At 43.0% G+C, this 17,409-nt stretch overlaps 1 protein-coding gene across 2 annotated transcripts in view; it reads right to left on the reverse strand.

Moving 5' to 3' along the window:
• The window catches only part of LIMK2 (LIM domain kinase 2), a 355,925-nt gene that overhangs the window by 201,005 nt on the left and 137,511 nt on the right, over positions 1-17,409 (reverse strand). For both annotated transcript variants that reach the window (XM_085635885.1, XM_085635886.1), the window contains one exon: positions 11,612-11,747. In XM_085635885.1, coding sequence (XP_085492011.1) covers positions 11,612-11,747 — 136 coding nt within the window. The remainder of the gene's footprint in view (positions 1-11,611; positions 11,748-17,409) is intronic.

Below are 17,409 nucleotides of genomic sequence, written 5' to 3' on the forward strand. Positions count from 1 at the left end.
CTACAGATTTATTGCTTACTAAATCATGTCCAGAAAACTTGTTAGGTATAAAAACATTGAAAGCTCTAGGAGCTATAATATGTTGTTCTCCGGAAGGAGTACGATTATTTTTACGTGACTTCAAGGGTCACTACGTGTCCAGAGACATGGATCACCGGCTGCAGAATTTACCTACACATTTATGGGCACAAGGCCCGACTGATGTTGGTTGCATGAACATTACACCATATCGAGTCACACTAAAAACAGGAGTAGTACTACCACGAATGCGACAATACAAGTTACCACCAGATGCTGTTGTGGCTTTGCTGCAAATCATTGACGAGCTCATTGCACAAGGAGTGGTTGTCGAAACCGACTCCAATGTGTGTAATTCCCCGATAATTCAGATTCTTAAAAGAACGGATCCAAAAGCATCACCAGTATATCGATTGGTTATTGATCTGCGCGAATTAAATAAATGTATTGTACCACAATACCCTGTGGTTCCAGATATCTCCTCATTATTAACAGCTATTGACTCAGAAGCAACGTTCTTTACTGTAATTGATCTCAAGAATGCTTTCTTTAGCGTCCCAATAGATCCGGAAAGTCAATATTTGTTCGGATTCAGTTTAAATGGACGAAGTTTTAATTCACACGCGCTCCTCAAGGATTCACAGAAAGCCCCAGCATCTATAGCCAAGCACTGAAACGAGAACTTGACAGTATCCACATGCCAGTTAACACTGCCTTGCTCCAATATGTCGATGATCTGCTGATTACCGCCCGAAGCGAACCTGAATGTGAAACAGCGTCACTGACGGTTTTAAAATTTCTGGCCGACAGGGGGCACAAGGTGTCCCCTCCTAAGCTGCAATTCTGTGTCCAGCGAGTTGTTTACCTTGGGCACTCGCTGTCCAAGGAGGGAAGACAGCTTACACCCGATCGCATCCAGTTAATTGCTAACATGCTACCACCCAAGACACAAAAGGAGGTGCGGGCTTTTATAGGTCTCACTTCATACTGTAGGCAGTGGATCCCTCAATATGCATTTCTAGCAAAACCACTCATCCAGTTGACAACACAGGAGGCAGCCACATCGACTGTCCTCCCTTGGACTCAAGAACATACACATGCCTTTGAAAGCTTAAAGAAAGCTTTATGCCAAGCACCTGTTTTAGCAACACCATGTTACAGTAAACAGTTTACACTCTTTGTTACAGAACGCGAAGGTACTGCCTTGTCAGTACTCACTCAGGAACAAGCAGGATCACACAAACCATGTGCTTATTTCTCTAGTACATTAGACCCAGTAGCTCAGGCTCTTCCTGCGTGCCTGAAATCAGTGGCAGCAACAGCTTTAGCAATCAGACAAAGCGATGCCATAGTGTTAGGACATCAATTGACAGTACAAGTACCACACGCAGTAGAGGTTCTCTTGAACCGCACACAAACACAACACTTGACTATAGCAAGACTCACCGGTTATGAATTAACATTGTTTCAGCCACACATAGAAATCAGACGTTGTAATACATTAAATCCTGCCACACTTTTGCCCGTAAATGGAACAGATCCATTAGCACATGATTGTATTGAAGTCATTACTATCACGACGAAACCCAGACAAGACTTGACAGACATCCCTTTATCAGATCCAGACCTGACATTATATGTAGATGGTTCATGTAGGAGAACAAGTACAGGAGAGTTAGTAGCCGCTTACGCAGTCACAACAGACACTGAAGTCATTGAAACAAATTGTATTAACACTTTGTCAGCTCAAGCAGCAGAGCTCATCGCTCTGACACAAGCCTGTATTCAAGCCACAAATAAGAAAGTCAACATATACACAGATTCACGTTATGCATTCGGAGTCGTCCATGACTTCGGCGTACTGTGGCGAGAGAGAGGTTATTTAACTTCTCACGGTGCCCACATCCAACACGGACCCCTCATTCAAGCTCTATTAGACGCGATTCATCTACCTACTGCAATATCGATTATGAAATGCAAAGCCCATACAAAAGTTACCGATATCATTTCTCAGGGTAACGACCTAGCTGACAGAACAGCTAAACAGACTGCTCAGAACCAGACTCACACAACTGACACGACAAAGACAATAGTTCTGACACCAACACATTGCATGACAGTTAAGGATCCCGCCCTTGATGTAATTGACATACAGACACATGCTACACCAGAAGAAATAAAGAAATGGACTGAATTAGGAGGGATCCAAACGGATCAAGGATGGATGACGAAGGAAAAATCTATATGGTTTCTTCCCGACTCCATGGTTCAAGTCATCATTAACACAATACATAGTCCAGCGCACCTAGGAGAAAAGGCTATGCTAGACAGCATTCAACACATTTGGTTCAACAAACATCTGCGAGCAGCAGCCAAACAGAAAGTACGTACCTGTATGATATGTTGTCAGTTTAATCCAGGTAAAAGCATCCCCGTAGAGCAGGGTGGATTTCAACCTCCCGATCATGCTTTTGAAGTCCTCCAGATGGATTATATCCAGATGGAACGATGTCGAGGATTCAAATATGTTCTCGTAGTTGTCTGTGCTCTTTCCCGTTGGACAGAAGCCTACCCGGTTTCAGATTACACTGCCCCGACTACTGCCAAACAGCTAGTTCGAGAATTCTTCCCACGGTACGGTTTGCCACGTGTCGGGTACTCAGATAACGGCCAGCCATTCTCATCCGAACTAATGAAACACGTTTCACTTCTGTTAGGTTACCAATGGAAATTCCACTGTGTCCGACATCCCGAGGCAGCAGGTCTCGTGGAACGCCATAATCAAACTCTGAAAATTAGATTGTCCAAAATATGTAGAGAAAAAGGTGTCGATTGGATAGTAGCCTTACCAGTTGCGCTCTTTTACATGAGAATGGTAGCACATTCTCGAACAGGGCTATCCCCGTATGAAGTGATCTTCGGTAGACCACCAAATATGTGGGGGACGCCTATACCTCGTAAAATCACTGATGAATAAAATTGGTTAACAAGGCACAAAGAAATTTTATTTGAGTGCTACCTTGATGCCAAATTAAAACAGTGCTATAACAGTTTAAACAAATAACTGTGTTGAAAACCTGGTCTACATGTTTCAGCTTATGGATAGATTATACCCCAGCTTTCGTCAGGACCATAACAAGCTACTGCAATTTTATAAGTGAAAAACAGGTAAATCATACAACCTGAACCTGTGATAGGTATAGGAGAAATTACCTGTAGAAGTGGAAACAAACAACGTGAGAGATAAACGACAAGAGTGCAGCGACATAATTAAGTCACAAGACGCATAAGAAAGGTTATTCAATTATGCAAAATACTTGTTAGTATAATCACCACATCAAATGATTGAGATGCTAGTTATTTATCACTTACCCGAAAAATTCTGGGTATGCACCTCGCCTCACCTGGCAACTGCTCAGGCTGAGGAGGCACCGCTCTAGGAAATAGATAAAAGGTATTGTATAATCTAATGCTGTGAGTCAAATAATACTTTAATATATAAGCACGCATTTCTTTAAAACCAAGGCAGGTGAGGAAAACACGGGAGTCTAGCTGCCGAGAAAACTATGCCTCTGTGTAGACGTGTCAAGTCTTGTAGTAAGTGATACCTACGCCTCAATGATGGCTATTCGAGGACAATGGCGTCAAATACTATTAGACTGCACTTCAAAAGTATCTGTAGTAGTAAGGGCTTGTCGTGTTTGAGCATAATTACTCATATGAACAGTGCCATATCTCGTTTCCACAAAACAAGAAAACACCACATTAGGCTAGGTGTTATGACATGCTGGACTACATACGTGGTGACTAATATAATCAACAAGGGTATGCCATGGAGATCGATTAATGCCAAACAAGTAGCCTTTTTCAAAAACTTAATTAAACGTAGAGATGACTATATCTGCTCTTAGTCGGTTGAAGATAGCAGATACTGGAACCCCAATAGTCGAGCAAAAACAGTGTCTCATTAAAGACAGAAGTCCGTTGTTTGCAAAGTAGGAACAAGAAAGGTATGCGCATCAGTTCTTACCTATCCGTCGGTACCTCGAACGGCTGCCGAGCCAGAAGGGGAGGTACTCGACCATGGTCATGTTGGCCATTTATAAAACGGGAACCCATAGTGTTGGTTCGACGTTCGGCGCAGAGTGATGAGACGTCGTCACGTGTAGCCTGAGCTAACATGGGAAATGTAGTCTTTCTATACAGAGTGCAGATAACCAATCAGGTTGTTGAAAGTCATATGCAAAATCGCGATTAGGCCAGAAGAGTGTTGATGGCATAGCAATGAAAGACATGTATTCATATCATTTATGGCCCGAAAACAATTAGCGATTACTAGAGAATATTTAAATAATAGACTCACGGTATCGAAAACGATTGTGATCGCGAGAATTGCAAATAAAGAGCAAATTACAAGTTTTGTGGATCGCCATCCACTTGAGAATGTTATATAACTTTCTACCAGTTTATCACAGCTATGTCCACGGTATCTGGTCATTTAGTCCCTGGACATCGCTCTTAAGTTTGAACACCCATTTCTGCTCTCGGAGGAAAAGAAATTTCTTTATGTCAGTAATGTGCGGTGGAATGAAAGGTTGTTCCAAGATGAGCCATCTCAAATCCTCAGGTTTGTGATTCAGAGCAAGAAAATGACTGGTTAATCTGGTGGCTTGTTTATTGCGTCTTATGGTACTCTTATGTTCACCGATACGGTTTTTGATCTTGCGTGTTGTCATCCCTACGTATCGGAGTGAACAAGGGCATGTTATTTGATAAATCACTTTTTCTGAGTTGCAATTCGTGTGTTTACGTAAGATCCAAGGTTTGTCTAACCCTAAATCAACCGATTTGGTTTGTTGAGTCTGAGGGCATGATGAACAAGAGCCACACGGATAGTGGCCCTGTATGGGTGGCAAATCCCATAATGTTAATGCTTTCATACCTGGTTTTACTTTAGGTCTTGTATGAATGAGGTTGTCACGCAAACTGGCTCCTCGTTTGAAGGAAAACAAGGGCAGTGGAATATTGTCATTTCCAACATTAAGAATGTGCCTATGTTTACGTACTGACTTCTGTACATTGTTGGATAGTGTACTGAAGGTGGTGACTAAAGTCATTCTTGTCAGTGGTACCTTAGGACCCGGAGGTTCAAGAAGGGCGTCTCTGTTATTGTTGGTCGCCCGTTTGTAGGCTTGTTTTACCAAGTAGGTCGGGTATTGTCTGGCTTTCAGTTGTTTGGAGAGTTCATCAGCTTGAGATAGAAAGCTATCTTTCGTAGAGCAATTCCTGCGAATACGCAGGAACTGTCCTACTGGCAGAGTTTGTCGGAGAGATTTAGGGTGATGACTGTGAAAGCTCAGAAGAGAATTCTTCGTCTGAGGTTTTTTGTACAATTCACTACCCAAAGTGCCCGATGTGGGGTAGATCATGATATCTAAAAATGGAAGTCTGGCCTTGTCATGCGTGACGGTAAATTTCAAAAAATTGTTTTGAGAATTCAACCAAGAGTGAAAATCCAGAAGGGTGGCCACGGTGCCATGCCAGACCACCAAGATATCGTCTATGTATCTCTTCCAGCAGGCAATCTGCCCTCGAAAAGGATTCTGGTCAGTGAGCACAATATACTGTTCGAAACAATGAACATAGAGATTGGCCAGACTGGGTGCGAAAATGCTCCCCATTGATGTACCGGAGACTTGGAGAAAGATGGTTTCTTCAAATCTGAAGAAATTCTCCGTCATCGCCAGTCTGGCACATTCCATGATAAAGTGTGTAGGTGTTATGGTATCACGGTCTCTATTGTCCAGGAGACCCCTGATGGCTTCAAGGGTCTCTTCTTGAGGAATGCAAGTGTACAGTGATTCAACATCGAAACTGACCAGGAGGTCAGTCTCGATGTTGAAAGCAATCTGTGGTAATAGTCGTAAGACATCCTTGGTGTCTTGAAGGAAAGTGGGCATTTCTCTGACCATAGGTCTTAGGAAGAAATGGACAAAGGTGGATAAGGGTTCCAGAAGTGAACCAATGCCTGATATGATAGGACGTCCGGGTGGTGGTCTTGTTATTTTGTGTATTTTTGGCAGTATGTAAAAATACGGCATAATCGGAAATTTGGTGATGAGAAACTCAGATTCTTCCGAAGTAATCCAGCATGACTCTCTAGCTTCATTGACAAGATCGTGAATCTCGATAGATAATCTTGTTGTAGGATCCTCTGCAAGAGCCCGGTATGATTTGGTGTCATTTAGTTGTCTTAGGCACTCATCTCGATAGGTGACAGTGTCCAGGATGACTATAGCACCGCCTTTATCGGCGGGCTTGATAGTGATACTATCGTCATTCTGGAGTGTTTTCAAAGCCTGTTTCTCAATGCTGGATAAATTCTGATATACTCGATCACTCTTATTATCGAGTAGAGTGATGTCATGTATAACTGCTTGCTCAAAGACTTTCACCTGGTCTGGTGTGAGATGAGCAGGAGGATTGAAGTTGGAAGGTGGTCTTAAACCAGCGTTTGAAAAATACAGAGGGTCAGATGTATCTGCGACCATTGGGTCTTTATTTTTAAAGAAAAAATGCAGACGTATTTTTCTAAAAAAAAATTCAATTTCTTGTCTCAGCTGGAAGGGATCACCTATATTAGTAGGTACAAATCCTAGACCCCTATTAAGAACGTTAAGTTCTGCTGTAGTAAGTGTCCTCTGACTCAGATTCACAACTAAGTCGTCGTAGCTGTACTCTGCCCTGCTGGTGGCATACCCTTCCTGTTGCGGATGTTCTGTGGAGGTTGGTCTGATTGCCAGTGTACATGTGGTTGTGCCTCTCCTCTTCTTCTGCCTCGGTTTCGTCCTCGGCCCTGTCCTAAAAAAGGTTGCTGGCCGAAGAATGGTGTTTGACACAGGAAGGGGGGCATAGATTGTGCAAAGGGCAATGGTTGATAGCCCCATGGAGAAGGGGGCCACCAAGGGTTCTGTTGTTCATATTGGTTCTGTGTGCCTCGCCTACATGTGTTACTGGTGACTGTTGGTAAACTATCCAGAATACTAGGATTAGTACTCAGGATGGACTGAAGCATGTCTTCATCGAAGGTGATGGGAATCTTTTATGCATACATAGACTTTTAATGCATATACATATCCGGTGTGATATTTTTGTGTTAACATTAAGACTGGTTGCAGTACTTGTAGTGTAGCACTTTCAAGGTCACTTGATTTTTTCAGACTCACAGTTTTCTTTGTTTGGTATTTAGAGTCACAAGGTAGCCAGGTCCTCCGGGATTTGTGAGGTTGCTGGCCACGGGAGATGCCGGGATTTAGCAGGAGCAGGTTCGAGGGTCGACAGGCCGGTAGGGCTAGGGCCAAAGCAGTTGGTGTCTTCCTCTTGTTAGCAGCTGCATGGCAGGGCTTCTTGCTTCTTGATCTTTGCTGTTTCGGAATCTGGATCTGAGGAAGGAAGGTTCAGGATGCCCCTAAATACTAAATTTAGGGGCGTTACAGGTAGGTAAAGGGCTGGGACCTATGGGTCCCTGCCCTGGGGTGGGTACACCCCCTATCCTGCCACTCTTCTGTGGGAGGGGGGCAGTAGCCTAGTCCTGATTGGGCAGGGCTTCCCATCTTCAAGATGGCGAGAGCCTGGAGATGTGCTTCACCTCGCCTCCCCCACCTGAGGGGTGGGGTTGGCAGAGGCTGGCACACTACCCAGGGGTCCAGCAACATGTCTGCTGTGTATCAGCCTAGGCAGCCCCTCAGACAAGACGTGAATTGTAGGTTATGTTCAGGGGGCATCTCTAAGATGCCCTTTGTCGTGCTTTGTACATAAAATCCCATACTGGCATCAGTGCGGGTTTAATGTGCTGAGAAGTTTGATACCAAACTTCTCAGTCTACAGTGTTGCCATCATGGTGCTGTGGAGTTCGTGTTGACGACCTCCCAGCACCATATACTCTTAATGGCAGCACTGCACTTACAGTGCCAAGGAAGGACCTGGATACTGTAGGGGCACAGGGCTCACGCACCTGTACCCACACCACTGGCATAGGGCACCCAGCTAGAGGGGTGGCTGATTTATGCCAGGGCCGTGTGTGTTGTGGGCATGGCACACAGGGATGTGTGCCATGTCGACTCGGTTTTGTTCTGTACCCAGACACTCAGCCTGCAAGGGCAGTGTGTGTCTGTGAGGTTAATACTATGTTGAAATCTTGCCTCCAACTGGAGAGAGACTGGGAGTTAATTCAGATGCAATAAGGCAATAATTCATCGCAGAAGAGGGAGGCTACGTGTCTTTTCCTTAAATGCCAGTCACCCACAGGGGGGTTCTGACATATATGCATACATCTCGCCTTGAGATGAAGGCCACCATGGCATGCTGATCCCACTGGACTGCTAAGCAGTGTTCCACACCGTAAAATATAACGTGCTGATCAAAATTACTTGCCTCATTTGCTGGACGTACTGGGACTGCACTGACATGCTTTTCATTGCTCATCTAACAGTGTGCCAAATGAGCAATATTGGTTCCTTTTTGCTAAAACCACTCCTATAGACTGCAGAGTTCCCATGGGTTCAGCCCTCTCCCTGAAGCTCACACCCATGTACGGCATCTCTGATAATTTTTCCAGATAGCTGTTATTTTTATGTGGATCGCGCTTAGAAATACATCAAGCAGTAAAAGATACATAAACAGGCAAACTGCCTGAAGAAAGTCCAGCATTAGATGGTGCTAAATTGGCTTATGTTGAAATGGTCACATGAAAGGTACCGCTCTGGAATCCTGTAGGCCCTTCACCTTCTGTCCAACTGAACTGCCTCTCTAAGCCTTCCAAAGGCACCAGAGAACATGATGCTTACTGTGGGCATACTGCTCTAAATTCAGCTCTTCTTCACTTCCCAAGTCAATGCCATCAAAAAGAAGTCTTCCATTCATCTTGGTCACATATATATGGCACTGCAACTTCCATGTTACTGTTACTAAATTACCTTGATGCACTGCATATTGATTTTCAAGCTGAATTATGAAATTTCCTTTTACACTGGACTCCTAAAAACGGATCTCAGCTCTAAAGAGTACCGAACCATGCAGCTCAGCACACCTTTGTTGCTACTCTGAAACCCCTTCACTGCCTTCCCACCAAGGTATGTAGTTCAACCCTTATCCCTCACCCACGGGGCACTTCATGGTCAAGCAGTAGCATCTCTCCAACATATTTCAGCATTATTAACATTCCAGACACCTGAAGCCACTTACTCAAATTGGGCTCATCATCCACCCAGCTACATATGTGGATGGCTACGTTCTCTGGAATACCATCTAGAATTATCTAAGAATAGAAAGAGACTTTCTAGAGTTTTCAAAAGGACTGGCCCTATGACAGTGGAACTCCACTATTCAGTATTAACCATATTCCTGGCACACAGCTACACCAACACTCTCTTAACAAAACATACTGATGACAAGTGATATGTCTCACACAGTCTTCAATCTCCCATGAACTGCATGCCGGTTTGCTGAAGTGTATGGTTCTCTCCGTCAAGGCTCTAGCATCTTACTGCCTCAGAAGATTCATTTAGTCAACTGCCCTGTGCATGGCAATAAATGCAACCCTACATTAAACAGAATAAATAGAGACACTGGCCCCCAAAGTAAGGGAAACAAGCATATCTGGTGGGCCTGTAATACACCCAGTACATACAGGGTGACATCACTGCTTCATGGATGCAAATTTATGAAGTATAACATGACTGTTGTTGCTTCACCCACAAGAAAATTTCTCCATAAATGAAATGTCATGCCTTAATAAGCAAAGATTTCAATAGCACAGTCAACAGACAGCTAAGGCTTAGGCTTCTTTTTAGCATCTGGCTACAGACAGGTGGTTCTAATCCACCATGCACAGAGATAAACCTAACAAGTGATTACTCCTGGCATGGACCAGAGTGAGTGAGGAAAGGCACATGCTAAGAATGTGCATGTGGAGGATCAACAGCCAACACATTTGTCTCCATTTAAATAGGAGGTTAAAAAACACTTTGAGCCTGCCAAAAAACAAAAGTTCCAAGTGGTTGGCAAAAGCAGCAATGTGAGTAATAATAGAGGTTTCTAATAAATAAAGTGTTAAGACTCATAAACATAACCGATATGGTAGTTTTGAAGTAGCTAATTGGTAACGCTTATTCAGTGAAAACTAATTACAATTTTCGATTACAATTAGGCATCTAATTGGAGACCAGAACAACCCAGTGCAGTAATCAGCTAAGTGGTTTATTAACATAAGAAACAAAGAGACCAGCAGAGCTGCTTAAAGCTGCCAGCTTACTGAAAACCATAAAACATATGCAGTCTCTCATAATCCTTCATTTATCACATTGCTAAGCACTACGCCCCATAACAAAATAACCGCACTTCGGTGGTCCTTCCGCACAACATTGAGACACTTCCCACACAGGATCAAAACTAAAAGCAACACCCTTTAAAACAGACCCCACATGGGAGCGTGCTCCCCATGTGGGCAAGCGCTTCAGCGTCCCACATAGGAATAGTAAGTGCTATATAAATGTTGCAATACAATACAGAAAACCTCAAAGATGAGAAGAGATCCCTGTCCCAGTTTGCATGATGAATACAACTAGCATGGGTCACATATATGTGTTTATCAGGCTCAACATTGACTGAATGGTTGCATTTTAGAAGAAATTAAAGAATAAAATCTAATTTTTCAGAAAAATAAATGTTGGGTTAGATGCACAAAGCACTGGGTCCAAGCTCTCTGCTTGCACAGATTCTGGCTTGCAGCATGACCAGGTAGGTGTTTGTGTGCTGCTTTGAAGCACAAAACAAAGAGGCTGTTCAAGGAGTCGCACAACTCCGACTCATTAATATCCACAAGACAGGAATTATTCTGCAACTCCCTGCAAACAGTTACTAATGCTGAGATAGTGTTTTGTAACAGACCCATCACTACATTTGCATCCACCATGTGCCAGAACTGCAACTCACTACTGTAATGCGCATCATATGGTGCTCTTCTTCCCACTGTGGTCCTCGATGGCAGTCATAATCTGTGCAGTTGACCCGGTCAGTGATGAACAGATGCCACTTTGCAAATAGGTTGCTAAGTGCCACTGTGCATTTGCAAAGTAAACTGCATTACATGGTGTATTGGTTCAAACAAACTTCATTTCATATTGCCTACTGCCCTGACTGTTCCACTGGCAATAGGATATGGACCGACATTGGGGTCTTGCAGCTTTTGCTGAAGAGGCTGCACTTTGTTGTTGAACTCCTACCTAAAGATGTCTTCATGCTTCACATTTACGAGTCAAAGCATGCGCCTTTGCAGAGACCAACAGAACTGATCCAAAGTTGCGAAGATTCGGACATCGCTTGAGTTAGCTTACAGGGCCCATGCATCAGTCAAAGAAGAGTGTAGAATAGCAAATAGCAAGTATGAATTCTAACGGCCCAACTTAGTCTATCATTCGTGCCAAGCAGATGACAGTGAATTGTGGAACCGCAACACCTGGCTTTCACAGTGCTAAAGAAGTGCAAGAGGCTAGGAGCAAACTAGACACAAAAGCATCCATTTAGCAGTGCTCACCATCACTGGGCCGGTCATCAGCAGAGAGCAGCCGTGGCACAGCTCACCAAACTTTTCCCAGTAATCTTTGTGGCAATACAGCTTACTGTCCTTTTCATAGTACAAACTTGTTAGGGCATCGCAGCACTCGGAGCACCTACAAGGGTGAGGGAGATAGAGAGACAATGCTTAGCCTGGCCGTCACAAAATAAGTCTTAAAAAACATAGTATGCACACAATGATGGTCAGAAGTGCCCAGCCCTTGGAATATGCCACACGGTACTATCGCAGGGTGCTGATACTTACATTGCCAGGAGAAGGTTTGGAAGCCGCTATACCCGCCCACTCAATGGAGCAATGTTTTCAATTCCACATCATTGTGGGGATTCAACAAGAATCTTTTTGCAGAAGATTTTATTTGTGTAAACATGGTGAAAATGATCACCTCTGGCTCATTCTATGGTTAGTGGGGTGCTCAATGTTAAATAAGGTCTATACTTAGAGGTCAAATGTCCAAAGCGACTCAACACGATACAAAGAAAGTCTCGGTAAAACCGCCTTAATACACAATGCGATTCATAAGATACAGATGGTGGGGTTATCAGCCCTTTCATTAGGTACAAACATCTAACTGCACAAGTAGCTGGATGTTAAAGAAAGAACTGAATAGTGAAGGAAATGTACCTATCAGCTCCTTGGCCAGATTACCTTCTATTAATGTGTGGGGGCCCTCAGCTTTGCCAATGATTGTAACCCTTGGTTTGATAAAAAATGTATAGTATTGAAAAGAGGAACAAAGCATAGTATTAAAACTTGAAAAGGGGGAGAATGTATATTATTAAAAAGACGAAGAAAGTATAGTATTCCAAAGAGTACTAAAGTGGCTTATATTAGGAAAACAAATTGCTGAATTTCAGAACCTTTGAGGAAAAAGATTATTATTAACTGATTGTAAAACAATCGAGGGAGAGTTTTAGCATAAGACCTGGCAAGAAATGCTCAACATCCTTCAGGCGGGGGACTCTCATATTTTGGCATGAGATAAACATGGGGATGCAGTCAATGTCCCAATGGTTGGAGTGTGATCTCTCGCTCCTTGGTCAGATTGTCATCAAGTAATGTGTGGGGGCCCTCAGCCTCCAGAGTAGATTGAGACTATTACTGTTCATGATGATGTCATACTTAGGATTGGATTATTCTGAATGCTACAATTTTACAATCCTGAAAGGGGTCCATAAATGAGCCCCTTTTTAAAAAGGGCCACACAGAAAATCCTAAATGTTAGCAATTCATTTGCCCCAATGGATATGGCCCTGAAGTTTCTTTTTTTAAAAATTTGTTTCAAAGCGATTAAAGAGTTGGTGCATTGAAGAATACCCATTATCTTTCAAATAAGCAGGCACAGAAAATGGACAGTCTACAAGGGATCAATGCTTTGCGATCAACAGGTGCCAAAGATCTTTATTTTGTATTGTTGAGTAGAAATCCTCTTTCAACTCCATGGACCACTACCAATTAGGTCTGAGTGAAAAAGATGGAAGGGCTCCTGTCGATTATACAACTGCTATCTACCTGTAACTGTGCCAGATTAGAGGCACTGGTAAATGGTAGACTAATTAATAAAATGCCAAAAGGAAATGGCATAATGCAAGGCGGTTAATTGGCTCCAAAATTTATTTTGCATATTTTTGGGTGATAATTCTGCTACATTTGCAGCTTTCCTTTCTTTTTCCTCTAAAACTGGGAGTTGTCATATTGTTTTTCTTCTCTTCCTGATGACTTAGCCTTATTGGACCGAACTCTAACAGATAAGCAGAAGAAAATGAATGTCCTAAATACTCATTAAGAAACTAACGCATTAGGAATAAATACTGATAAAAACACAAGTTATCTGTTATAGACATAATTAGAACCAGGCAAATTCTAAATTGCGCCTTGGTAATTCATGTAATTTCGAGTTACAATTGATACTCCAATTCAAATCAGCTTTATTCGATTTCAAATTTGATTATCATGAAGTAAACATGGTTAAATACAGTCATAAAAATGTCTTCTAACAAATCAAATCTAGCGATAAAAGACATAATAAAAAGATATTCACATTTTAAAGTACAAATGATAAAATAGTACTCTCTAATAAACTGGTATATGCATACAAATAATTTATCATACAAAGTGTTTCCTTTCCGCTATAGCACACCTAAAAAATAATGAAACAGCAAAACAAATAGGGTCAGACGCAAGGCTCGTTACTCACAATTCCTGAAATTACACCCCATTGCGTAAATATGCATTGTTCGTGGCAAAACTTTACTGGGAGCTCAGGGGAATAATGCGAAAGGCAAGAATGGGAGCGAATGTTGCTCGTGCTGCTTGTGTTTTATTGCTAATTGTTGCTGCAAAATGCAAAAGAAATTGCATGCAGATTCTACACTTATTGATTTACCTATGGAACAGTATGTTCCAAGGATGATTTCTGGCACCCAAACCTTACCACAAGTCACATACCACAGGAGTGCCTACTCAAAGGAGTGTTTCAGAACAAGTGAAGGAAAGGTGGAGGGTGATAGGAGAGGATTCATCAGAGACATGAAAGGCCTGCAGCAGCGGTGCAGTGAAACACCCCACCCATATCCGGTTAACCACAACTCAGAACACAGCCAGAGGGCAGCAGAGAGGGCTATCTCAAACTAAGGAGTGCATGGCTGAATGACGTGCATGGAGGAAATGGAGGAGAAAAAGGAAGATCCCCTGACATCACACTGGTACTTGCACTTATAGGATATTATGGCAATGGAGAAACTGGCATGGGGTCCAAAAGATTATAGTACTGATCTTGAAGCAACTTGGGATCCCCCGCTGAGATATCCGCCAGGGGAAATACCTTCACTGATGTACCCGCCTCAAGTGAATGCTCTACAGCTATTCTAGACACTCTACCAAAGTAGAGGGCAAACTTCAGAACACAACTGGACACTTGGAATGTAAGTGAGAAATCTTGAGAACCAACAAAGGAAAGCGAACGAGAGAATGAATAATAGAGAAAGGGGCAATGGCACTGTGTTTTTTCTTTTTATTTGCGGTTTTCTTTATCGGCCAGAAAGGAGGTGGGCTTGGGGGGGCTAGGGGCAGGGAAGGAAACGTTTGGGGTTATATTAAAAAAAAAAGTTATAAAATAAGAGGTGAACAGATAAAACTTGTATAACTGCAATCACAGACTACTTCTGCAGTTCCATGTAAACACATCACAAAAACACCGGAAAAAAACACAGTCAAAATCTTGACCTTAAATCTCGTTCTACAAAATGTTTGACATTTAATTCCTATATTCAGCCAACTCACTTTCAACATATTGTACAACTGGCTAGTTTACTATTATAACTGCATTCCTTGCATATTTGACGGCAAGTGTTTGATGGCGGAATTAGGAGAAAAAAGAGGTATAAGAGATGCACCTGAGGCCACATGTAAACACATGGGATCGGCGAAAAGGCATGATCATGTTTTCAAGTGGTAGAGAGGACACAATGTAGAAGTCACACAAAGGCAGTGAATGCAAGGCCACCTTGCAAAAAATTATGACGATGTGAGAAGTGTCAACACTGAGCAACCCCATGGTACACATACAGATGTACGTCACAGGTCTGCACAAATACCTCTTCTATTGTGAGATCATCCCTTTAGCAGAAAAACAACTTCAGAGGCATCGCGCTTCCAGAGAAAACAATCTATGCAAAAGACAACCATCCTCACTAATCAGCCACTTATGTAAATAACATCCTCATATATTTACAACAGCTAGCTAATATCACCTGAGTGCGGTCTACCTTGTGTTTACCTTTTCTCCATCACACCGCTAAGCTCTACGTAAAGAGCACTACACGGGCACCCAAGCAAGCCATAAAACACATTTCACACAGGTTTATCGCAAGTACAACACCCTAAAAATGCATTCCACATACGCTTATCACAAGCGCAACACAGCACTTCCCATGGAGTAGCCATTCCACATTTGGGTATAAAACCCTGTATAAAAATGCAATTACAATACAATGAAAATTGTTGTTTATTGAGTTGTATCTCGCTGGCAATATGCTTCAGTGAGCTCAACACACACAGTTGACTTCTACTGTGATCTGTACGTCACATGTCAAATCCCCTGGCAAGGTCAGAGCAGACCTCCACGCTGGCTAAGTAAATCAAGTATCATATCACTGGTTTATAGTAACAAGTACTCGTCACAGTGCTTAGAAAGGGCAGAAGTGTGGTATGATTTATGTAGTGCCATTAAAAACGTTAACTAAAAAAGCTAAATGTGCAGTATGTCACTGAATGATATTCGCTCAGCCGGAGCACCCTTCTGACTAGGACTGGCTATGCAAAGCCTTATGTAGATTTTTGATGTGGATAGTCACATGTCCGCCTCTTCAGTGGGAATTACTGAGTTGGAGATTGGAAGCTGTGAATAACAGGCGAAAGACTTCGAGGGACACCACAGACCAATAAAGGGGAACCTAGATGTGAAAAACGTTCAAGTATCTACAGATACCGTCAACAATTTTATGTTGTTTATGCCCCCTGCCACTGTACTATTTGTGAATCAGGAAAAGGCTGTAGACCATACATGCAAACATGGCACTTGTCAGGACAGGAATGCCCCTCTGCTTGGTAAAGGAGTGTATCCCTGCCATGAGAGACCCAGCTGCAAGTAACTCTGGAATCCGAACTACTTTAGCCCGCACAAAATCCAAGGAGCTCCCTGCAAGCTTATGCCAGAAATTGACATTGAGCCCAGAGGCTGGACCGGAGGACATGGAGAGGTGGCAAAAGCATGCCCCTAGCTGGGCACGAGACTACTCTGTCTCCCTGGCCAAGTGAGTGGAGGTGGCAAAGGTACCATTTATCAATGGCTGAACAGGCCTCTTTAGCTGTTCAGGGATACGAACACAATGCCGACTGGCCAGTTCAAGTGAAGTTTCACTCTTGTGTCATGATCAGACCCCGCACTGACATCAATGTGTAATGTATAGTAGGGCTCCATACTGTTGGCGTGTCTGTATATATGCGGTTACCAGTGGGATCCATTTTGATTTGACCCAACTGCGATACGGAAGAAGGGGGAGGTTGCAATAGTGTATTAACTGTATCCCCGAGGATGAGAATGTAATTCTAGATACAGAAGGATGGAGACAGAACTGCTTTTAGAAATTCTGGGATCTTCTCAGCAAAGGATTGACAATTAGTCCTTCCTGGTGGCAGCTATGTGGTTAATGGTAGAGAAATGGGGGGGTAAGTAAGCAGAAACAGTTGCTAGTGAAAAAAGTTTGAGGAGAGAGTGGGCCCGTTGTTTTCCTGAGTTGTCTAGCCTGGAAGGTTGACGAGAGCCTTGTGTATTGCTTCACAGCCATTGTGCCAGTTTTGTAGGTAATCCTGTTTGGAGCCAGCATTTTCACTACCTACTGTGAGGAGCCCTCACCTTGTGCAAAGAACCTCTCTCCCTTTAGAGAAAAGCATAACTATGAAAAGAAAATTGAAACAAAACTATTTCTAAACTCAGAAAGTGGATACCCATCTGAAAAGATCTTATAAAAATGGGTTCCAACTTCCCCAATTTGTTCCAGTTCGAACAGATTCACAGCCACAGGAGAAGAGCAGCTGTGTACCAAGACTGATATCGCTGATAGCTAGTCTACTGAAGGTGAGGAAACACCACCTGATTTCTGGAAACCTTACTAGTAGAAGCTGTGGGTCCACCAGAGACCCTGGGAGCTGCCTGCTTGCTGAGAGGGCCGTGCTAACAAAAGGCTACCTACCTGTGA

This window comes from Triturus cristatus, chromosome 11 (assembly GCF_964204655.1).
Source record: "Triturus cristatus chromosome 11, aTriCri1.1, whole genome shotgun sequence".
NCBI classification, from domain to species: Eukaryota; Metazoa; Chordata; class Amphibia; order Caudata; family Salamandridae; genus Triturus; species Triturus cristatus.